The following is a 24,595-nucleotide window of genomic DNA, read 5'->3' as shown; positions in this document are numbered from 1 at the left end:
TGACTTCTGCATTATTTTCTGATAATTATGGAGAACTAACTGACTAACAGTCAGCTGACTTGGTGTTTTATTTCATCCCTTCTGATCCTTTATCAAAAGGATTCCTTTTTAATGTGCTCAGCAATTAGTCTAATAAAATGCGAATGCCAAGTCATATTATGCGAAGACAAACTTAACCAACTACTTAGTGCATTGTGGAGGGCATAAGTGGTGCTGTTGATAGGGTTGCCAAAGATAGTTCAGTGGAATGTAAGCTGCAATGTGTTAAAGTTTGAAAAAAGTTTGAAAAAAAAAAAAAAAAAGGTTTTTAAAGACACTTAACAAAAGATCAATAATAACAAAAAAAAAAAAAAAAAAAAAAAGGTCTTAGTGTTTTCCTTGTTTTTCACAAGTTACTAGAAGCAAAAGAAGTTCTGCTGTTGGTCATAGTAGTTCTTGTCGTAGTGAATTTAGGCTCACTTGAGGAGTAATCCCAGTAATCTGGAAGTTAAGGTATGTTTCTTTTGGGTCAGAGGTGCAGATTCTTCTTAATTTTCATGCTTCAAGTTCATTGTTCATAAATGTTTGTTTGCTTAGCTGGGAAAGTACTGAAAGTAGGACTCCAAAATTGTAAACCATTAACAATTTGTCATAAAGTTAAGTCCATAGTTCACTAGACTGATCTACCAAACACTTTCTTTCTTACTAGAAATTAGGCTTTTAAGCCTGCACATACCAGTGCCCTGGAGAATGTGGTATTTGTTCTTTTAAAGCTCCCAGCTGGCTCTTGTTTCTAGACTTGTGTGACATTAAGCTGGAAATCAGGTTGTATTTTCCAGCAGTTTAGTAAGTTGAAGCATTGAGTGAGGAAGTGTTGACATTCATCAAATCAGTATTCCCCTGTTGAACTCATCAGCACTTCCACTGGTGTAAGCAACTGCAAGATGTGTCACTGTAGAGAGATGGTAGTATATATCCATGTGCTAAAAGTGGAGGATGCATGCAGCACATTTTGGTGTAGTGGTGAATCCTGTCCATGCTGCATGGCTGACTGATGTGTTGTAGTCCGTTGGTATATGTATAGCTTATGGAAAGCCATTCAACAGCTGTTTTAACACCATTGTACCTTCTATTGTGGACGACCCACAGATGTTGTATAGACCGTTTTCAGTGTCTCTCATGGCAGAAAAAGCTTACATTGTGTAATTTTTGTTTTTAATTTTTATTTGGTACACAGAATGTATCCCAGAGGACTTTTGGGATTGATTATGGCTGCAACTGCTTTGTCAAGGATGGACACCCTTTCCGTTACATCTCCGGTAGCATTCACTACTCACGGATTCCCCGGTATTACTGGAAGGACCGCCTCTTGAAGATGAAGATGGCAGGGCTGGATGCAATTCAAACGTAAGTAGATGTTGACTTCCAAAATAATTTGTAGTCTTCAGAGACCCACAAGAAGTAGTTAAGGGAAATGCTGCCTTTGCTACTTATTTATTGGTGTTTTGTGTTGTTTTTTTTTTTAAGTAGTAGGTGAGAAGGCTCTGGGGAAATGAAAGGTGGTACAGGATGATCTCTCATAGCATAGGTTGGGACAACAGCAGCTAACAATCTTGCTTCTTTGCTGATAGACGATGCTTATTGCTTCAATGCCCAGGATGCAAATGTGACCCGAAACCTGTGAACTTTGGCAACTAAGGAACAGTTTGATCATGTGCTCTTTCTCTGCCAAAGGCGGTAATCTCTTGTCAAGAGGCAGGCTAGAGAGAGGACTGTAAAGATCTAATATACCCTAAATTATATTGCCTTGAAGCCTTGAAAATGTTGGCAAAGGCTTTAGTAATATTTAAAGCTATTTCACCAGAAGTGTTTTAACTTAGGGAAATAGTTGCATAGGAGGGGTACTTCTTTTTCTTAAAAAAAACAAACAAAATGAAACGACAAAAAAGAACCAAACAAAACCAACTCCACTACCTCCTAAAAATAAGTTTAAATTGCTTTCAGTTGTGTCTACCCAACCATTAGCCCATCATTTTTGTCTTTTCTTCTGAGGTTTGAGTCCTTATTGCAACTGGTGAAAAAAAATTAGAAACTGAGGGAAAAAAATTTAGCCAATTCTTCTTATTTTTGCCAAAGCTTCTGTGGCAAGGGAAGAGGAATGGTAGAAAAGTATATAGGCACAGTCTTTTCAAGCAATGTTTGCAATTAACCATGTATGGTTTTATTTCTTTTTAAATTAATTGCAGGGTTTGAAGCTTCTTAAGCTGTGGATGTGGTCTACTTTGACTTCAGTAAGGCCTTTGACACTGTTCCCCACAACATTCTCCTCAAGAAATGGGCTGCACATGGCTTGGACTGGCATAAGCTTCGTTGGGTTAAAAACTGGCTGGATAGCCAGGTCCAAAGAGTTGTGGTGAATGGAGTCAAATCCAGTTTGAGGCCGGTCACTAGTGGCGTTCCCCAGGGCTCAGTACTAGGGCCAGTTCTCTTTAATATCTTTATCGATGATCTAGATGAAGGGATCGAGTGCACCCTCAGTAAGTTTGCAGGCGACACCAAGTTAGGTGTGTGTGTTGATCTGCTCGAGGGTAGGAAGGCTCTGCAGGAGGATCTGAATAGGCTGGACCGATGGGCTGAGGCCAACTGTATGAAGTTCAACAAGGCCAAGTGCTGGGTCCTGCACCTGGGGCCCAATAACCCCAAGCAGCGCTACAGGCTGGGAGATGAGTGGTTGGAAAGCTGCCTGGCAGAGAAGGACCTGGGAGTATTGGTTGATAGTTGGCTGAATATGAGCCAGCAGTGTGCTCAGGTGGCCAAGAAGGCCAAGAGCATCCTGGCTTGTATAAGAAGCAGTGTGGCCAGCAGGTCTAGGGAAGTGATTAGGTCCCCCCTCTACTCGGCTCTGGTGAGGCCGCACCTCGAGTGCTGTGTTCAGTTTTGGGCCCGTCAATACAAGAAGGACATGGAGATGCTTGAGCGAGTCCAGAGAAAGGCAACGAAGCTGGTGAGGGGTCTGGAGAACAAGTCCTACAAGGAGCAGCTGAGGGAGCTGGGTTTGTTCAGCCTGGAGACGAGGAGGCTCAGGGGCGACCTTATTGTTCTCTACAGGTACATTAAAGAAGGCTGTAGTGAGGTGGGGGTTGGTCTATTCTCCCACATGCCTGGTAATAGGACAAGGGGGAATGGGCTAAAGTTGCACCAGGGGAGGTTTAGGTTGGATATTAGGAAGAACTTCTTTACTGAGAGGGTTGTGAGGCATTGGAATGGGCTGCCCAGGGAAGTGGTGGAGTCACCATCCCTGGAGGTCTTTAAAAGACGTTTAGATGTATAGCTTAGTGATACGGTATAGTGGAGGACTTGTTAGCATTATGTCAGAGGTTGGACTAGGTGATCTTGGAGGTCTCTTCCAACCTAGATGATTCTGTGATTCTTTTTTGAAACAGCCTCCTTGCATGTTATGGACTGGTAGGTAGTGCTGGCTCTGACAGTGCAGAGCCTGTAGACTGGGGCAGTTTGTTCAGTGGGAGCATTGTACCATCTATGCATCCCCTCAGTTGAAACCTGTGTTTCATTTATCCTGAAAATTGCAGAGTTACTTTGTATGCTTGGAGGCGTGATTAGTGTGGGCTGGTATGTGGAGAAGAGATGGAGAGATGTCAGAAAAGGAATTTTTTTTTCAAACTTAGGTTTCTGAGACGTGTCTTTGTTTCCCATAGAACTCTTCCCTGTGTTGTGACAGTACATTGACTTTTTTTCCTTTGTTTTGTTTTTATTAAACCAAACAAGCAAGTTCTCTCTTGCTACATAAAGCCAACAGGATTAAATAACACACTTGCTCAGGAATGTTAGGACAGAGTTGCTGGAAATGCCCATGTAAAAATTATTTTGCTCTAATAAAAGTAATCAAACAGACCTAAAAATTATATTGTTTGATGTCTGGGTCTTGAGAGTGACTCTGTGACTCCAGTGATCTATAGCATTTTATACTTCACTTTTGTCACTGATTTATGGGAATGACCCCATACTTCACCTGACAACCCCCATATATCTTCAATGCCCTCACTTCATTTCCAGCTTTTTCAAGCAATCTCTTTCTTGTGTTATAAATGAGGTCTCAACTCAGTCTGAATTTAGTAATATAAAAGAATATTTATAAAAGGCAAGTAAACAGCTCTGGGTGAGCGGGGAGTCTACGCTCCACCAACATGCACACATGAACATCAAACATTCTAAATATATAGAACATGGCTTTTACATACTAAACCCAAGTATGGCTATACATGCCTACAATCAGGAAAGGTAACAAACAATCCTTTAAGTTCCATGACTTAACAGTCTCCATTTTCCATTCCTTTTGAACAATATGTCTCGCTTTAAGTTGTCAAGCAACTCAGTCTTCAGGCCTTATGTATCCCGTTCTTCCCGGATCGAAGAAAAGCATATCCATCTCCTTTTCAAGGCCAACGAGGCCTGGGTCAAAAGGCATGTCCAGGTCACCAGGGGGCAGAACAGCAAAGGCTTTCGATGGCTATAGCAGCAGAGGGGCCCATGGCGTAGCAGTCGGACCAGTAAAGGAGCCCACAGCTCCCTCACTATCTGGCAAACCACAAGTTTCTGACTGTGGTCCCACAGGGCTCTTTAAGGCCTCAGAGACTGCTCGCCAGGTGCCAAGCAATCCCACTGCAACCTTGTCATCCATGACAAGAAACATCCCAGAAACATCCATGCATCCATGCCTTAACCGCTGGAGGTGTTTTTCCCTTTGATCCGGGAAGAAGAGGATACATAAGGCCCGAAGGCTGAGTTGCTTGACAACTTAAAGGGAGACATATTGTTCCCACGACTAGCCCTGGAATTCTCCGGTGTTTATAATCAAGAAAAGGAATGGAATATGGAGACTGTAAAGTCATGGAAGATATGGGAGCACTTCAACTAGGATTACCAACTCCAACTATGCTCCCTGTCATGGACATTAATAGTAATAGACTTACAGGATTGATTGTTACCTTTTCTGATTGTACATATGTATAGGTGTATTTGGGTTTAATATGTAAAAGCAATGCTCTGTATATTTAGAAAGTTCAATGTTAGTGTGTGCGTGTTGGTAGAGCATAGACTCCCTGTGCACCCAGCACTGTTTACTTGCCTTTTATAAATATTACTAAATTCAGATTGAGTTGTATTTTCATTTATAACACTGTCTCAGTGTCTCACCACCCTCACAGTGAAGAACTTCTTCCTTATATCTAATCTAAATCTACTTAAAAAAAAATATTTTAAAGCCTTTGTCCTATCACTATACTCCCTGATAAAGAGTCCGTCTCCATTTTTCTTGTAGGCCCCCTTTTGTACTAGAAGGCTGCTGTAAGGTCTCCCCAGAGCTGCCTTTTCTCCAGGCTGAACAACCCCAACTCTGTCAGCTTAATTCATAATAGAGATGCTCCTGCCCTCTGATCATCCTTGAGGCCCTCCTCTGGACCCAAAGATCTTAAGAAATAACAGAATATGAGAAAACAGGTGACAGGAAGCTTGACCTTACTCAAAGCTGAAAGTATCAAGTCCTAGACCTTCCAAATAGCAGGATAAAATATGCTGTGCTTGATGTGACATTTCAGAAGAAGAGGTATTGCACCTAGGAATTCCCTTCCCCATCTCCGCAGGTAGCATGCAGAGGCACCTGGCTACCCAAATGTCCTTGTGTTCAGCTCCTGAACTGTGATCTGCCAACTAGAAACAGACACTATTGGAAACATCTTTCTCTTGTTCTTCATGGAAGAGATCAATAATGAACCACTAGATGGAGCTAAGCATTTGCAGGACTGGAAAATGGAGAATGGAACTAAGCATTTACAGGACTGGAAAATGGAGAAGGTTTCTGCAAAAATCGGCAGTTACTTTACAGGCTTACAAAGTTATGGAAGAATTTTGGGCATTTTATTTGTTTTACTGTATTTGTTGACTAACAACCAAGAAACTAAATATCTAGAAACTTTCTCTAAGAAAGAGCTGCTGTTTAGAATATCTGCTCATTAAAAAAAAAAAAAGCACAATTTAATCTATAAAAATGTTTAATTTAACTAGTATATTTAAAGTGCTGCTTTATTACTTATGAAATTAGTACCCAGTATTTAATTTTACACAATGTGGAAACAAACCCACAGGTATTACAGAGATAAATATACTATACTCTATGGTAGCAAAAGTGGTATTTTTTGTCTGTTGGCATATCTCTGAAACACAGGAGAAAAACCTGTGACTTTTAAAGAGAAAGGTGATTATAGGATAAAGCTTAGAAATTGTATGTAAATGGAGAGCAAGTGCTATTACTCAAATGAAAAAATACCGTTTCAGTTTTGAAAAAGGAATGCCACATTCCTTTATAAATTCATAATTCTGTGGCTATTGCAGTACATTATTAGGAACTGACGATACATTTCTACGATGGTATATAGGAATTATATTTTGCTAAAACTAAAAGTTTTGAACTAAAATGATTTGAGGTCATAGCTAGCTGTAGAAAATATATCAAGGGATTTAAATGTATTCGTAACAATTTTTAAAACAGTCTCTGAGATGCTTTCATATCACGGTTTGTTCTGTAGCGTTTCACATAAATTTTTCTCCACTTTCTTCTCCACTAAAATTTGCCTTTTTTTCTGTCTTTGTGAGACAGCATGGGTCATGCATTAAAACTATTTCTGGAATAATTTTCTGTCTTATTCCATACTGAGTGTAAGGGAGCTTGAGAATCCCTTCTGTTTCCATCTCAGCCACCATTGGGCATATTTAGACCTTCAGGCTTGTTACTAGGATAAACTCCTAAAAATGTTCCCGTATTTTCATGAATTACAGTTTAAAAGGTGTAGTTAAAGTGCAGTTAGAATACTTTTGTGTTAACCTATAATTTACTTACCAGTAATAAATAACTTGTTCGGTAGTCTGAAAAGTGTATAAAGAATTGCTGTCTTTCTGTACAAGTCTTTTAATTGGTGCAAAACTTGTAATGAAGTTAATACCTACTTGTCTTTATTTAGCTAAAACAGGTGCAGCTCTGCTAGAAGCATTTTTCAGTGAATGAGTTGCTATATAAATAGGCATGTTAATTCAACCCAGATAGAGATTTATCTCTATTGCAGTGTTGACAAAGATTCATTGTCAGATGGTATTTTATGGTAAAAACTGCAACTCCTTTTTCCTATTAGTGTCACTGCCCTATATCTTCCTTCTCATTTTATACTTTTGTCTATGCCTTTTTCTTTGCAAGAGAGAAGTAGAAAGTGGTAACTCTAAAGTTCTTGTTGATAGCAGGCCTTGTTGCTCATTAATGAATAATAAACATTAGTCATGTTTGCTGATTGACTTGAGATTGCTCTGCCTTTGCTTCTTAGCAAAACACTGTGCATTATACCAGCCAGATTTCAACAGAAGCTTTGGCTGTTGTTAAACCTACCAAAGAGACTTGGCATACTCCACCAAATATCCGATTCCTCTTCCCCCCCTGCCCACCACCCCTAAAAAAAAAAAAAAGAAGTCTGTTGTTATTCTGTGGTTATTTTTTATTTGATGCTAACGTTCATACCAACTAGCCTGTCTTTTTCTTGTTTGCTTATAGGAACGTCAGATAGCAGGTACCAAAAGCATTGCTAAGTCAAGATACATCACTCCTTTTCCTTAATCATTTAGGCCAACTTTCTTTTGAAAGAATGAAATTAAGTTTATCTGTTCTCCACAAGTCCGTTTTGTTTACCACATCACTGTTAATTTTTAGATACAAATCATTCAGTAGCTTTTCTGGCATTTTTCCTAGGCATGGAGTTAGGTTGGCCTGTAATTTTTTAGAATATTTTCTCACTTCTCTTTTTCTGCTTTGTAAGAAAGACAGTATTATAAGGCATATATAGGTAGTACAGAAGAATTTTGTATTTCAAAGCAATGGTTTTGAAAATAACATAGCTATTAGAGCTGAAAGCAAGCCAAAATTATTCCATGGTGATAACCTAGATAATGGTATAATGGAAAGGGAAAGTAAGTATAATATGATACTCCATGGTACTAGATTTTTTTGAGGTAAGTTGGTCATTTGTTTTAAATAATAATCTACTTTGATTTAAAACATCACCAATCAGCTTGCTCCGCTGCTTGAAATCTAGGTAAATTGCACAAAACCAAATTAATGTTGAATGTATTTTCATGTGGTTTGTGCACATTTACTTTGTTCTGAAAAAAAAAGTGAGTTAATTTAGTACTTTGGAAACAATTAGATTGGCAAAGAAATAGGTTCTGGCATTTGTGAGGAAATATTAACTAATGTTAATGATATACTGAAGCGTGTTTTTTTTTTTTTTTTTTTTTTTTGTATTTGTTCATGTGTATGTATTTCTGAGTGTGGTGTTTTCAATATTGTGTTCATGTGAGGGTTCCTGTTTTTCTTAATTGTTGAAAGCTGTGTTTTCTGCACTTTCTTTTCCTCTTGGGTAGTTCTTACAAAATTAACTGTGGAACCTAAAAACAAACCTAAACAATAAGAAAAGTGTTGCTTAAGAGGTTCTTTGCTTGACTAACCACAGTTTTGGTTTTAGAAATTTTTCTCAAGTCTGCACTATATGGAGCAGCAGCACCAGTCCAGTTAGAGGGGTCACGAACCTAGGTGCAGAAAGTAAATGCACGGAGAATGAGTTTTCCTGTTCTCTCGAATCCTTATTTAAGCTGTATCCAACCTTAATTTTAATGTCCGTCCCTGCTATGACTGCCACTTAGCACTTTCCTAAGGCAAATCTCTTATTGCCCTTCTGCAAGGGCTATAAGATACAACAGTACTCCTAATAGTTGTTAGGTAACATATTTCTTTATTATCTTGCAGCTGAGAGTATTTTTATCTTCTGGGAGATATTCTGCATTGAAGTTGTGGTTTCTGGAGTCCTGGAAATAGGGAAGAAGCGTTTTCTCAAATCCTGATCTGCTTATTTGGCAGTTTTATTACTTTATTACTTGGTTGAAATGAGGCTCAACTTTGTCCAGGTTTCCAAGCACTTTTGCATCCTCTTCTACGACCATTCATCCCATGCTGTTTTTCCAGAACCTGCATTGCTTTGGGTCAGTGAAGACTTTTAGGACCTAGATGTAGTATCATTTGAGGCTTACACATTTTGAAGGTCTATGTAGTGGCAACAGTATGAACCTGCCAGCCAAGCTGGTGTGCCCTTGTACACTGCGTGGTAAATATGCTAAGGGCTGCATGATTCTTCCTGTAAGCTTATTTCTAACCACTACTTGTGTGAGTATTCATCTCTGCGCAAATCTACTGCCACTATATTACTGGCAGCTGACTCTTAACTACTTATATTTTGGAATAGATGTTATGATTTCAAAATGGTGGTACCAAAATGTTTTCTTGGATGAATATGGACTCCTCCAGACTTAGTGCAAAGTAATAAGCCTTATTTTATTATTCATTTTAATACCTTCTGCCACAGGAAGTACTCTAGAATTCTTTTTGTATTATACTGATCTGAAGACCAGTTTGGACCAGGTTTACAGATTCCTGGGGTGTGTAGTGCAAATAATTATTTGGAATTCTGGTTTAGTCTTAGTTTCTTAATGGAAAATGATGTTCTCTTTCTATAGGTATGTGCCATGGAACTACCATGAATCCCAGATGGGTGTGTATGATTTCTCCGGTGACAGAGATCTGGAATATTTCCTGCAGCTTGCTGATGAAACTGGCTTGCTGGTGATCCTGAGAGCTGGACCTTACATCTGTGCAGAATGGGATATGGTACAGCCTTTTGTTACAACTATGTTGTTACAACTATCTTGTTTCTAGAGCAAATCTAATGCAAGTATTTCTGTCTTAAAGTAGACAAACATACTTGTGTCCTAGACAAGACTCTTGGTTTAGCGTATTTAAACCCGCATGTCCTAAGTGACTTCTTACAATGCAGCTTAGTAGTTGTGCTGTTCCGTGGGAAATTATGACTTGCTTATGTAAAACAAATCTTCAGTTTCAGTACATGTTTTGAAAACATGTTGAATTCTTCTTATATCCTAAAAACAATCACTGAAATGGTTCTGATTTTTTTTTTCCCAGGGAGGTCTTCCAGCATGGCTTTTGGAGAAAGAATCTATTGTTCTCAGGTCTTCTGATACAGGTAAGAGCATCAGAAAGGACTGGCAAAAATATAATTCAGCAGCAAGCTGACTTGCTGTTTGAGGTTATTTCCAGGTAATTCATATTTCAAGATTGTTACTAAAAATTGTGTGTTCAATAAATAGGTGGAATAAACAAAACAGGGTTGAAAATCATGCATCTTCTGTGATTACAGAATTGTAGGACTTAGTCCTTCAGGTTCTTGTAGATGCTTCTTATCCTAGACCCAGTGCTTTCTCAGCAGTTGATTTGCTAAGAAAATGAATGTACAAATAATGCATTCTGCTTCTTCATTCCTCGATTTCCAGACCTTTTCTGAAGAACTTCTGAAACAACCATCAGTTTCAACCAAACTTCAAAACTGTTATGTTTCAAACCTATTAAACAAGTTTTGTAAAATTGGTAACGAGATACGTATTGTTACCTTTGAAGAAAAGGCAGGTAACTCTCAGCTTTGAGTTTTTCAATTTTTCAGCAGTCAGCTGGCTCCTCTTTGCAGGGTTCTTCCTGCCTGGTCAGTGTGCATGTAATTCCAGAGCTAGTTAGAACACTCTTATGTGCTACCTGGTCATGGACAGGATGTGTGAAGATAAGATGAGACAGGATATTAATGTGGTTACTGGGGAGAGAATAAGGGGTCAAAGACATAGATCCATACTGTACCTGACTTCACTTCTGCTCATTGTGGGAGAAATTATCTGTTTAAAAGAGTAGTACAGATGTAGCATTTGTTGAAATGCATTAGGACAACTTGTGTGATGACATTGAAGTCTTTCTGGTTATTTTCAAAGTTCATCAGTATTTAAATGTTTTGTTATTTAGTAAACTCTATTGGAAGCTGACACTTTTGAACAAGTGTAAGAGCACATCAGTTCATTAAATGATGTTCTAAATACATTAAGTGTATCAGAAATTTATATTTATGCATTTTACTTGGTAAAAAAGTACCCTTATACAATAAAACAATAACAACAACAACAACAAAATGTAAAGAAGTAGAAAAGTAATGAACCATTTATACTTTCTGTATTACAGATTACCTGGCAGCAGTAGAGAAATGGATGAGTGTCCTTTTGCCAAAGATGAAGCCTCACCTCTATCAAAACGGAGGTCCAATCATCATGGTGCAGGTAAAAGGGGATTTATGAAAATCCACTTTACGAAAATCAAATAAACCTGATCAGCACAGATGCTTATATTGCTCTTCTGGATGTTTCATGGATATTGGGTAGTAATGTACACAGAAGTTCCTTAGCAGCTTCAGGTAGCTGCAAGATTCAATGAAATCCCTTATCCTAAAGAACTGAATGCACAGTCTGCAGAATTCAGAGTGCACTTGTCTGCTCTGTCAAAGTTGCTTCTCACAATTACAGAAAGCAATAGAGGTAACTTGTGGAGTTTTTAAGATGTGATTCCTATGCCAGTTCTCACATAAAGCCAAAATATATTAGTTATGTGAAACCCTCTGACAGGAGGGCTTGCTGCAGATAGAAGCAAACCAGTATGAAATAAGCCTAAAACTTGTTACAAGAACAGTTTCAAAATTTAGGCTTTTCAGTTGTTAGCACATAACTTGAGATGTAAATATTTCAGGACACAGTGCTGTGCATTCGAGGTGGGTAGTTTCTTTTAAACTCATAGATAGGCAGTGGTGATTTTTTCCATTTTCTTAGCATTTTGGCCTTAACAAAAGCTTTGTGATTCTCATTTTAAACTCCCTGTCTTGCTCGAAGACTCTTCTTAAGAAGGAGACTCTTCTTAAATTTTTTTCTAAGATGATTGTTCTTGAATAATGTGTTATCTCTATTCAGTGAAAGCATTGAGTTGGAAATAAGATGTTTATAACAGAAGTTTCAGAAATAGCATTCAGGTGTGTGTGGCATTGGATCTGGAGCTTGAAAGGCAATCCCCTTAAGAAAGGGGCAGGATATGTACCTCTCATTAGCAGCAGGGTTGTCTTTTTCCCCTCAGTCTTTTGAGTCTGTTGCAGAGCTTTATTCATATACCTCTGCTCTGGAAGTCCAGTTCCACTGCAGTTTTGATCATGTTATAAGATCTGTTCTATGCTTTTATTGCTCTCTTTGGGAAGTAGGTCATAGCTCTTCATTTTGAATAGGGACTATTCTTTGATTACTGTTGCAAAGTAGTTAGTTAGGGTAGATATTTTATGTGGAGTTGAAAGCTGATTTTGTAGGAAAATTACCTCCACACAGTGACACAGTAAGATATGGGTGAGATGAATGAGTGCCTACAAGTATTCCCTTTTGTTATTCTTCAGGTCTGGAATTCAAGTGGCATTTTCAGCATTGCTATCAAAGGAAGAGGAGGGGTGGATTTGGCCTTTTTTGGAGTTGGATGCAGACTTAAGTTGGCTACTGCTTTACTGACTTGCTTTCTCTGTGCAGGTAGAGAATGAGTATGGAAGCTACTTTGCTTGCGACTATGATTATCTACGTTTCCTTCAGAAGCTCTTTCGCCAGCATCTTGGGGATGAGGTGGTACTGTTCACAACTGATGGTGCAAGCCAGCTTTACTTGAGATGTGGAGCTCTTCAGGGTTTTTACGCAACAGTGGACTTTGCTCCAGGTTGGAGACAGCTGTTTGTTACCAAAAAATTAATCAGAAATGTGCACACTGCTGTAATTTACAGTGATACAGGCCTGAAGAATGGCCAGGCAACCATAGTGTGTTCATAGTGTGTGCCCGTTTGATAGAACAGGAGAGCAAATGCTGTGGACATTCATATACTGCACAGACTTGACAAAATAGGCTTAAGGCACAAGAAACAAACCCCAAGATAATTTTTTTCTTTTTTGTCTTGTAGCTTCTAATATGCATTATTCTCTCTACAGTCAAAGATAATATCTAGTAGGAATCCATTTTCTTATAAATGGATTGAAATTTATTTGATTGAAACTCCTTCATGTATATCATTTATGAGATGATGAGCTGATCACGGAAGTAATTTCAAGTCCCTGTGCTTGAGCCTGTATGGTTGCTCAGAGGTGAAACTCCTCTTTACAGACTGCCTAGCTTTTGTTCTTTCCCATCATCTTGCTTCCACAAGCCCAGGCGTATAGTTTCCAATGTCTGAGTAGTAATTCTGTCACATGTCAGTTTTATGTTGTCAGGATGTCATTTCTGAGAAGAGTTGTTTTTTCAGAGGATGTGTCTTAAAAGCAGAGATGTGTGTGCATGCTTGCATATGTCATAGATGATACGATAGAATAGCTGGGTTTGGAAGGGACCTTAAAGTTCCAACCCCCTGTCATGGGTAGGGATGCCACCTGCTAGATCAGGTTGCCCAGGGCCTCATCATGTATGCATTTATGTATATATTTTAACTAAGTTCTGCAACTTGAGCACTAGAATCAAGTGTATAGATTCCTGTATTTTCTGAAGTAAGGTTCTTGTCTCTCTTTTTGCTAGGTGTTGGAAGGGAGATGAGAAACCTGTTTCAGTAAAATGGGGACTGCAAAAGTCATGGATGTAGCAACTCAATTTTACTTCCGTCTGTTAATAGGTGGCAATGTCACAGCAGCATTCCTAGCTCAAAGGAGCAGTGAACCTACAGGCCCTTTGGTATGTCTTTTCACTTAAATTCTTTTATCATTCCTAATCTTAGTGGCTAATAATAGAGAAGTTGGCAACAGTGGACAGTTTCTTAAGGACATAATTACAAAGATGTCATTTCCATGTCAGTCAGAAAACTGAACTGAAGAGCTTTTCTGTGTGTAGGTCAAATCCACATTAACTGCTGTTCTGCAAATATTAGTACAGTCTTAGAAGATACTAATTTTCAGTATTTTTCCTTGCTAAGACAAATGTTTACAAAGCAGCGGAAACAGTACGTATGATTAGATGTGAGTTAGTCAGCTACATGTGTGGGTGGAAGTTAAAAGACAAATTAAAAGGGCAGGTTAAAAGTTGCTTCCTGTTTTCAGCTACCCTAGAGTTTCTACACAAGCTATAATGGGATGTGAGATCACTGGAAGACATTTTCACAAAGGTAGAAGGACTGTGAGGGTACAAGCTTATCTTTGTGCTGTGAAATTATTTAGAACAGAGTTTCAGTGTTTGAAAGATTTATTTTACGTTATATCTGGTCTACATATATTAATCTAAAGAGGACATATTCCTTCCATCATTTATTTTTTGTGCCAAACATCTAAGCTTAGCATTTAGCGTCAACATGTTCAGTTTGATGGGTTCTAAGGAAATACGTACTCTCTGGTACTTAAGCAATCATTTTCAAAGTGTACACATAAAATTATTTAAATGATTCTCTATTCTCTTTGAGTTATCTTCTGAAAAGGACTGTTTTTAATGTATACTCTGCTATATTTATAGTAATTTAAAAACATCTAAAATGAGTCAAGGTACCTTTTTCCTTCCATTACAATTAGTAACTAACTCACATTGTTCTTGTTTCCTCTTCATGTTCTCCCTTCCTTTTTTGCCCTTCCTCCTTTCAGGTTAATTCTGAGTTTTATACTGGATGGTTGGATCACTGGGGGCACCGTCATTCTGTTGTGCCTGCACAAACCATAGCTAAAACACTTAATGAAATCCTGGCATGTGGTGCTAATGTTAACCTGTAAGTGTGTGTTCAGTAGATGATAATTTGGGGGAAGATTTTTTTTTCCAATTCAGCAAAACCAGATTTAATTGGATGGCTTTTTTTTGTTTGTTTGTTTTTAGGTACATGTTTATAGGTGGAACTAACTTTGCCTATTGGAATGGTAAGAAATAATTTAAATGATTCTGGTGATATAGGGGAACTGCTTATGTGTTAGATAGTAACATATTCTGTAAAAGAATAAGCTATGCCTGCTTGCACGTGGTAAAAGATGGCTGCATTAGCAGTTCTCTGTCTGTTGCCAGCATGTTCTAATAAACTGGCATGGTATTTACCTTTGCAAAGGGTACTTCTGCTTTACTCAATACTGTGAAACACTTGAAAGGTGGATGCATTTGTTTCTCTCCAGAATATTTCTGAAGCCTGTGTAACACAGTAGTGTGAGCTCAGAAGGATGTTGTCTTCCACAGGGAATATATTCTCTATGCTGAATCCCAAGTGCCAAAGTCTACTTTGAATCTAAAAATGTGGTACAGTCTGGTTGTGACTTGAGAGAATTCTGAAAGTTGAACCCCTTGGAGAGAGAAAACAACGACAACCACAACTTTTTCACCATTTTTATTGCTTTTTTACCCACCTCTCTTAGGTGCTAATATGCCTTATATGCCACAGCCCACTAGTTATGACTATGATGCTCCACTGAGTGAAGCAGGGGATCTGACTGAAAAATATTTTGCCTTGAGGGAAGTCATTGGTATGGTGAGTGTTCCAAGGTTATGCTTAGAGTGGTTCTTTGAAACATTCTGGGTGTACTGCAAACACTTGCTCTTGTGTTGTTTTCATTTGCTTCTGGATTTACTGTTCTCTGTAGGTAAAGGAAGTAAATTGGCATAAGGTGGTTAGGCCATCTCAACTGTTTGCTGTTTAAAAAAAAGGAGTGGGGGAGATCTTGCACCTCTCTGGTTTTCCCTACTGTCCCAAAGGCTCCCTCCTTTTCAGAGGAAGGGATCCAGTTGCAAGTCTGACACTGAGATGATTCAACTCTGCTTTATTGCTGGGTTTGTATTCTTTCAATCTGAGGTCAGTAAGCTGAATTGCCTTACTTGATCAGATGAGAACCAGTGCTGGTGGAAGGGGAGCAGAGGGACACAGGAAGCATATGTCTGAGAGTAGAGATGGAGGAGGACTGAGCAGGGCTTTTCCCTTGCAGGATTGATCAGTTATTCAGCTCAGGCTGGTCACTTGGTGTCAGCTTTTGTAGTGCTGCAGTTTTCTGTAGTGCTGCAGTTTTGATCTTTGGCTGCCTGTCATGCTTCATGTTGTGTTTCTGCGTCTCTATAAGAAGGAGCATGCTTATCCAAATGAAAACATCTTGCTTTTGTGATGCCACAAATGGTAGATTATGGGTGGTACCGACTTTGCTGTAAAAATGCTTTGAAGTGGGTGGTATTTCTACAAACTGGCGTTTGAAGTGAAATATGGAAATTCTATCTGGATTTTGAAGAGACTTGCATTCGACACTGTTCAGATAAGGCTTAAAAAAAGTCCCTGGGAATCTCAAGGCTAACTCTTACACTTTTTGTCCTTTTGCATGTCAAAAACATTCATGTGCACTAGGAGATACCCTTTTGATGGGAGTAGGTCTCCTGAAATTGTTACACTGTTTCTAGGGTAAAGCATACCTTTATCTCCCTACCTGTAGAAGGCTTGCTGTGGAGTATTTTCTACCATGTCTCCATTATCCCTAAGCTTTCCATTCATGGGGTAATTTTGAGATCCTTTCAAGGGGAACATAGTGTCTTGAGGCAGCTTTTCTCAAGAGAAGAATTCCCAAACTTCCTGTTTTTGAGTTGTTTTCTGCAAGGCAAGATCCCTATCAAAAATTTAAGTAGTGTTCTAGTGCAATGAGATAGCTTTGATAAGATCCGAAGCGTTCAGCGTAAACTAAGGTGTGTTGGGTCATGGTACAGCTTTTTTTGGTGTGGTTTCTTTATCTTTTAGCCTTCAATATCCATAGGATATTGGTGAAGCTTTCCTGTCTCTGCTGTGGCTTCTCAACCCATAATAAATAGTCTATTAACTCTGTAGTTTGAGGTGAAGCTGACAAAAGAAAATGAAGTTGCCTGTAACTAATCACTGCATTCAGAATGTTAGTAGTGCTACAAGACTAGCTCACTTGAATCTTCCTTAACTGTTTCTTTTGGGTAGTAAATGTAATAAAGAAGGCTTTCAATCTAAAAAAAAACCACTATTTCAATTGCTGCAGCATTTTCTATTTTTTACCATTTGGGCTGTAATTTTCTACTTATGATTTCTTGTCTTGGGTGAATACAGTTTTTTTTAAGAAGACTGTTTTGATTATTTTCAAGTACAGAGAGGAAGAGGTAAACCTGTTACCAGAAATATCAGTCAGGCTTTCATCAGTTCATAATTGAGATTTGGCACGAGGGCATTGGGAATTATACTGCAGTTATTTGTTTAAAAAAATAAAATAACTAAACAAAAAGTTGTCTTGGTGCAGAGGCAAGCTTTAGAGCATGAGTTTTGTGCTGGATATACCACGTCTAAGCCCAGCAAATTATACTTCATGAAAAAACTTTGATTTTAACTTGAAAGTGTCCCTTTAGTAATTGTAATAATATATAGGAAGAGTAGGCATAAAGCAAGGAACAAATAGTGGGAGGAAAGGGAGAAGGGGACAGTATGAGAAGAAGGTAAGAAGGCTGTAGGCTCAGAAAGGAGGGGACTGGGGTACATATCAGAGAGTTCTTGTCTATATTTGCCTCTGCTTAGAAGTGTCCAAGAAAGCAGTGGTCATCCTTTGCCCCTCCTCTCTCTAGAAATGCAGTAAGCTGATCTCTGGTGGTTATTGCCAGAGCCGTAGGGCACGCAGTAAACACAAGTAGACAAGTAGTTGTCTAGTCCAGCACCAGAGGGAAGCTACAGAGGTTTGCTCATGGGTTTGTGGAGCTGTGGGGGAGGCTATGGTTGCCTGCTGCTATAGGTTTTGAGGCTTCAGGTCTCCCTGGACTCTTTTTATTTTTAAAATCACTTCCATATTTTTGTTTCTGCAATAGCTTCCTGCTGGGCTAGCATTCTGAAACAGCCTGGCAAATAGGTCTGTTGATGCCTGGCTGTGGGGGAGAATATGTGAATACAGGCCAAGGCAAGGTGGGACCATGTCTGCTGTCTAAGCTGATGTGGAGCTCTGCAGCCTGGAAAGCTGATGGGGGCACCAGAACCTGGGATGAGAGAAGTGCATCAGATGGATGCGTACAGGTGGGGTGAGAGGTGGTAAATTCCATAAACTGAGGCTGTCAAATGTATTGCTTGCCAATGCAGGATCCAGTACCAGGATTATGGCAGCATGGAGGTGTGTACTGCATGGGGTAAAGGCTGCAGCAGTTCAGTATGTCCCCTGAGGGCCCATGGCAAGTGAAGCATAACTGAATGAATGGGTCAGTTTGACAAACTGGCTGTGGCTTATATGGTATGTGAGGATAGCAACTTGAAGCTATTAAGACTGTCTTATTCTGAATTTTTCTACAGCCTCCTTATTTTAGTGTTCTGAGCTACTGGGGAGTGGTGGGTGCCCCAGCAGCCTGGTAGCTACTAGCAAAGTTGTTTTCTGCTGGCTGTGAGTTTTTTGCAAGCAATTCTAAAAGAAATCAGCCCAGGCAGTAATGGATTAGCAGGTACGTGTGCACATGCTGTGCATGGAGTATAACACTGAAAAAAGCCACACGAAGCTAATAATTCCCTTATGGAAGTGCCACTAAAGGAAGACGGAAGGGTCAGGTGGAAATACTGCCCTACAGACTTGGAAACATTAACTCAAGCTCCCATTGACTTGGGGATGACTTGGGATGGGGCTGTAGGAGATGGTAATGCAAGCTGTAGCCACAGGAGGGCTCCAAGAACACTGATTCTTTGCAGCTCCTTACCTACGCTGCTGTTTTTTCTTTATGGTTACCTCTAGGTGAGTATTTACTAAAAAATTAAGCTTACTAGATGTGAACAACTAAGGTGAATTTTTTTAAACTTACTTTTGAGGCTAGATGCAGGTGTAATCCACTAGTGAGATTATCTACTTCTATCTAAAGTTCTACTTCTGTAAATTGTAAAGTAGAAAATGAGAATTAATTTAAAACATATTCATATTTAAGTTTCATGTGCATTTTTTCCTCTTTCCCTTTCTAGTATAACCAGTTACCAGAAGGTATTATCCCTCCAACAACATCTAAATTTGCATATGGGAAGATTCACTTGCAAAAGGTAAATTAACATCTGTAATATGCAAAGTGTATCTTTCTGTAATGCTGCATGTTTGCTTCTTTGCAAAAATTGTTTGAGAGTATCATGGCAGTCTCTAGGTACTGTACAAAATAGGAAGGAAAACCTTGAAAACAAACTGTCAGGAAGGAGAGAACAGAGCTTGGGAATTAAAAATCATGCCCTTCATGGAAAATGAATAGATATCTTTTTATATTCAGATAACATAATTTTTACTATATTCTGTATGTATGTGAAGTTTTACTGAACTGAAGTGAATATATTCTTAACATAAGAGAATCATAGTTGTCTGAAAACTCTTGTTTGTAAAGTAGCTGGCGAAATGGTAGCACAAGAGGTATGTTTCTGTAGCTAGAGATGCCTCTAAGGGTGAATAAATGGGTAGGATCTATGTACCTTTTAGGTAAATACTTTGAATTGTAAATTTAAAGTGTGGAACACTTTCAATACATTTGAAACTCTTTTCAATATAGTTTCTTGCAGGATCTCTGAAAATCTGTAGCTACTGAAAGAAATTGGCTTCCTGTCAAGGGAAAAGTGTGCAGACCCCAACCTTGTTAGATCCCCCTCTGACAACAGAGGTGTTAACTGGTCAGCACATGAGTAGCTGGGATTTGTCCGTAGCACCATCAATTAGTGCTATGAATGCTTCTGTGAAATATAGTTGACAACTAGTGTCCTGCAGTGAGTGCAGAATGTGGTTTAGGGGATTGAAGAGACAAACAAACAGGTATGAACTTGGCTTTATTCATTCTGCTGCTTGCAATCTAGTTGTTTTGAGATGGTGGATTACTGTGGTCGGTGTACTGGATACTGTATTTCATAACATTTTGATTTCTATTTTGTACTGATAATTTGACAGACATTTCAGTCAATGATATATCTGATCTGTTATGCGCTGCAGCTGAAATGTTGCAAAATTTGGTAGTGATAAGGCTTTACGGGCTTTTTCAAGTCATCCTACTCAAGTGGTGGGCAGGAATAATTTTTTTTTTTTTGTAAAAGTGATTCACCAGTGAAGCTGACACAGATCTATATCATTTTCAACTACCTCTGAGTATCTTCAGACCTTTTAGGCCAGGATTGCCGTATGAGGTTTCAGTGAACTGGCTTATATTTGGTAGTGACTAATTATATGCTGTTATCTATGCACCCGCCACTTCTGCTGCTGTCGTGGGTTGCAGACACTTGGGAGCCTTGCAATTAGATGTTGACTCTCTGCTTTCTCACGGATTATGACATTCAGATAGGGCTGTCCAATTTCGCAGGAAAGACTTTCTCTTTCCTGCCTTCAGGAACAGAAAGCTGCAGGGCAGCTGAGTCAGAAACCTGCTTTAAAAAGGAGAAGCTGGGACAAATGACTTGCTCAAATATCACAGCTTTGACCTGGCTATCACTGGAAGCCCTGTCACCTACTACACTTCCTCATTGTTTGAGGAGTAGTGTGTTACTCTGTTCCCACCAGTCCTAGGAAGCAAGATGGCATGTCTAAACTCACAGGTGTGAGGTTCCTATCATTGCCTGTGCATATGTTGCCATCTGTACCAAAAGCTTCTAGAATTGTGTAATGGGATGAAAGCTGTTTTCTGCTCTGCAAACCCACTGTTTAACTGCAGCTGCTGTTTACTGCTCTGTTTGGTTAAACTGCAACATGGAACAAACCTCAAATCACAGAGGGTTTGTACTGTCTTGGTCAAAGCTGTCCTCTCAACTCCGTGATGCATTCTCACACTGCTGTGACAAGGTCCGACACACCTTGTTGTTTGAAGAAGCTTGAATGTGTCAGAGGGGGAATATTCAAAATATTCATGGTGTTTGGGTGTCCTTTCCAAATCAAAATATTCTATGATTCTATAATAGTAATCTTTCCTGCTATATCGTTGTGACAGTGCTATAATAGGCACTATGTGAAAGTTTCGTTGTGCAGTAGGGGTTCAGCAGTTAGTCTGCTATGCAAAGTGTCAAATCCACTGCTGTGAACCACCTCCTGTGACCCTTTTGCAGAAAGGAAGAGGGAACGGAGACTCGTGAAACCAGAGGAGGTTGCTCTCTAAATTTTTCCACCAGATACTCTGTGACAATTCAGTACCTGATCAGCTGCTTAAGACATGTACTTGAGGAAAAGAGATCTTTGCCCATACTCATCTAACTGCTTTTTTGAGCTTTGCCATTCCCTGATCAGGCAGATGTTCATCCAGAGCTACTGAATGATTTTAAAGAATGATTCTGGAGGTAATAAAATCCATTAAGAGATGTCTGGGGACACTGACATTGCTATGGAAGAGGAAAGTAAGCAGGCAATGAGGAAAAATCTTGTTGCAGAGGTGGAAAAGAAGTGTTGAAGGTGGGGAATGAGTGCAGGCAAAGGTAGAATGGCAGTAGATGCGCTCAAGAAATGTGAGCAAGAAGATGGGGTTTAAGACCCAGAACATGGGGAGCATTCTCTCTGTAGGCAAATTAATGAGTCATAGTTAAGCTGAGGCAGGGGAGGTTTAGGCTAGACATCAGGAAGAGGTTCTTCACTGAGAGGGTTGTGTTGCACACTGAAACAGGCTCCCCAGTGAAATAGTCGCTGCACCAAGCATATCTGAATTTAAGAAGCGATTGGACCGTGCTGTTAGTCACATGGTCTAAAATTTTAGGTAGACCTGTGTGGTGCCAGGAGTTGGACTAGATGATCCTTATGGGTCCCTTCCAACTCAGGATATTCTGTGATTCTATGATTCTATGACCTGCAGTGTGCCTGGTGGCAGTGCAGGCTTGTGAGCAGGTGGTTGTTTCTGGTCACCATTTGGTGGGCAATAAGGAGTGCTTGGTTACAAGGAAATGCCTGCCCCAGCAGTGCAGCCTGCTAACTGGTAGGTTCTGGAGTTGTACATGGTTACTAGACTGTGGGGAGCTCAGGCAATAGCAAGTAGGATAGCAAGCAGCAGAGATGTTTGAGCTGGGGGCAGAGTTGCAGGGTAGAAATGGGTTAAGCAAACAGGATGCTGCTGGTTGGAGCTATTTCATTTTTTTCATATTTAATCTTTCACTTTGAAGACCTTCCTCTGGAGGTTCCAAAAGTGTTACTGTCATTTGTTAGTCATCTGTTGGTGGGGTTTTTGTATTTTGTTTTTACAGGTTGTTTTTAAAAATTCTTGACAGTGTAATTTTTTTTAATTTACTATTTCTGTTGTGATACTGATTATCCACTAAGTAGCAATCATTAAGAACCTGCAGCAAAACCAGATCTTGCTTTTTTTTCTGTACAGAACACTTCAGAGTGATAAAGTGAAGAAAAATAATCCATTAAAGTTGCAAAGAAATGACTTTCTACCAAGCCAGTATGTAAATGAATCATATGTGGTCTACCTATGTGAAAACCAGAAGCCCCCTTGATAGCAGGATCTTAAAAGAAAGTGAGACAGACACCTTAACAAGCTAATACTTAGTTCAGCAAGGCACAAAGCAGCACTCATTGCCAGTTAGTAGGTCATTCAGGTGACTATGTGCAAGTTAACATCACTTATGTTCATTTTTAATTTCGTTGTCTGCCTGGGGCCTAGACTATGAACATTTGTAGGGTTTTTGCTCGGTTCTATCTTATCAGTTCTGTCAGTGTCTCTGCAAAGATAACCATCTCTGCAGAGATGCCAGCGATTCAATCTCCTGTGGCCTACTGGGTCCCGCATTACAGTTTAACATTGCAGATGCTGAGCATTTGGGGAATTTTACTCTTTGAAAACCAATTGTTATTTTAAGTAAAGTTCTTAAGATGAAAACAGAGAAGCAAGCTACTTTCATCAAAAATTTGGAAGCTATCATTTGTCTGACAGTCTTTTGCCACAGTGAAGGTGCTTAGCTACGGACTAGTGAAGGAGATCCAACGTCCAGGAAGTGATGGCATTACACTATTATTCTTCATGTGCTTATGATCGCTTCCTGCTTTCTTGTTCCTCATTAAAGCTGAGACAAGTTCACTAAAAAAGTCCATTTAGATCTATGTGCATATACTGAAGAAATAATTTCATGTCCACAGGTGATTCAGGATGACTTCTGTTGCTTATTGAAGGATTTTACACAAAATAGTGTATATTTTAATATTTCACCAGTGCTTATTTTCATATGTCCTGTGCAAAAATTTAATAGTTCTGTTATTGAAGTAACCTAAGAAGTTTGTAGAATATTCAGTTTTTCACTATTTTAAATGCCTGTTTGTTTTTTGTTGTTGTTGTTGTTTTGTTTTTTAATGTTGTTGTTGTTATTTTATAAGTAATTGAAAGCAAATCTGCATTTGGGAAATGCTTTGAATGCTTGATCTGTAATTAACACTGAAAAGTGACAATACTTATGGTGAAACAGACTGAGATCTTGTTTGAAACATGAATACAAATTACTTTTTGAGTTTGTAAGATACTAGGCATGTTGTGTGCATCTTGACTAACATATCACATTAATAGTGGACTTTGAGAAAGAATTGTAGATGAGTAGAAAACTAATCACGAAAGGAAATTGCAGATGGCAACAAAAGGCAATGTAATTGTACATAAATCCTTATTGAGCAAGGTATTTAACCATGTGACTAGCCTATACCTTGCTGCCAGTCTCACTAAAATCAGTCCATCTACTCATGTATGACACTAAATTACAGCTTTAGGGTTTCTAAAATCATTTAAGACTAAATAGAGTAAATTCAGCATGGATAACTATTGATGGAAGCAAATTCTATTTCTAATTATCTCAGAATAATTCTAGAGTAAGTCGCTGGAAATCACTACTTTCCTTAGTTTAATGTATAATGGAGTAAAAATTCAATAATGTAGTTGTTTTTTGTTAGTTGTCCAGAGCTATAGTGTTTGCCTATAGAATGTTACGGAGAAACTTATGGGTTAGTTCTCATTAAATAATGAGTCACTTTTACAAAAGCATAGAAAATTTAAAGGGCCTGGATTTTTAAAACATTCTTTTGTACATTGTTTTTTTTTTTTCAGATTTCATCTGTTCTGTGTACTGTATTGTATTATTAATGTGCCTGTAAAGGTGATGTAAGGACTTAGGATTTCTTTGCTTTCCTATTGGAGAGATGTAGCTATCTGGCAAGGTGTTATCTTTAGATTGAATTTCATTGACATTCATGTATCTGCTTTTTATGTGCTGCAGGTGGGCACTGTGGTGGAGTTTCTTGACAGGCTGTCACCTGCTGGACCAGTGAAAAGCACTTACCCACTAACCTTTGTTCAGATAAAGCAGGTAAGGATTCCTTTGGTAGGTAATTTGCAGCCATTTTGTCAAATTTATCTGAACAACCCTCTGTGGAATGGCTCCTGTATGTCCAGTGTCTTATACCTTACCTCAGCACAGGAAGTAATAGTGTTTTAAAGGTGTTCAGGATTTTTGAACAGGAGACCTCTCCATATTTGTCACTGCTCTAAGGTTTTCCTCTTTTCATGAATGTAGATATATATCTGGTGTCCCAGCTTTCTCCTTTATCTGTCTTCTCCCTGAAGTACTGATTTTCATGTTTATGAGATTTTTATTTTATTTTTTTTTTATCTTGTACAACCTTTTTCTTCAGTATTTTTTTCCTTTTTTTCGTCATTTTCCTCTCATTTCCT

General features: G+C 38.9%; 1 protein-coding gene across 2 annotated transcripts in view; it reads left to right on the top strand.

Moving 5' to 3' along the window:
• GLB1 (galactosidase beta 1) overlaps positions 1-24,595 on the top strand; it is a 51,168-nt gene that overhangs the window by 9,903 nt on the left and 16,670 nt on the right. The window contains exons 2-12 of one of the 2 annotated variants that reach the window (XM_084511569.1): positions 1,217-1,386; positions 9,604-9,754; positions 10,067-10,127; positions 11,162-11,256; positions 12,532-12,712; positions 13,650-13,708; positions 14,602-14,723; positions 14,828-14,868; positions 15,352-15,464; positions 18,906-18,980; positions 24,141-24,230. In XM_084511569.1, coding sequence (XP_084367695.1) covers positions 1,217-1,386; positions 9,604-9,754; positions 10,067-10,127; positions 11,162-11,256; positions 12,532-12,712; positions 13,650-13,708; positions 14,602-14,723; positions 14,828-14,868; positions 15,352-15,464; positions 18,906-18,980; positions 24,141-24,230 — 1,158 coding nt within the window. The remainder of the gene's footprint in view (positions 1-1,216; positions 1,387-9,603; positions 9,755-10,066; positions 10,128-11,161; positions 11,257-12,531; positions 12,713-13,649; positions 13,709-14,601; positions 14,724-14,827; positions 14,869-15,351; positions 15,465-18,905; positions 18,981-24,140; positions 24,231-24,595) is intronic. The other variant, XM_084511570.1, reaches the window with a different exon arrangement.

This window comes from Aythya ferina, assembly GCF_964211825.1.
Source record: "Aythya ferina genome assembly, chromosome: 2".
NCBI lineage: Eukaryota > Metazoa > Chordata > Aves > Anseriformes > Anatidae > Aythya > Aythya ferina.
The sequence above is the reverse complement of the archived record's forward strand: the minus strand, read 5'-3'. Positions and strand labels throughout refer to the sequence as shown.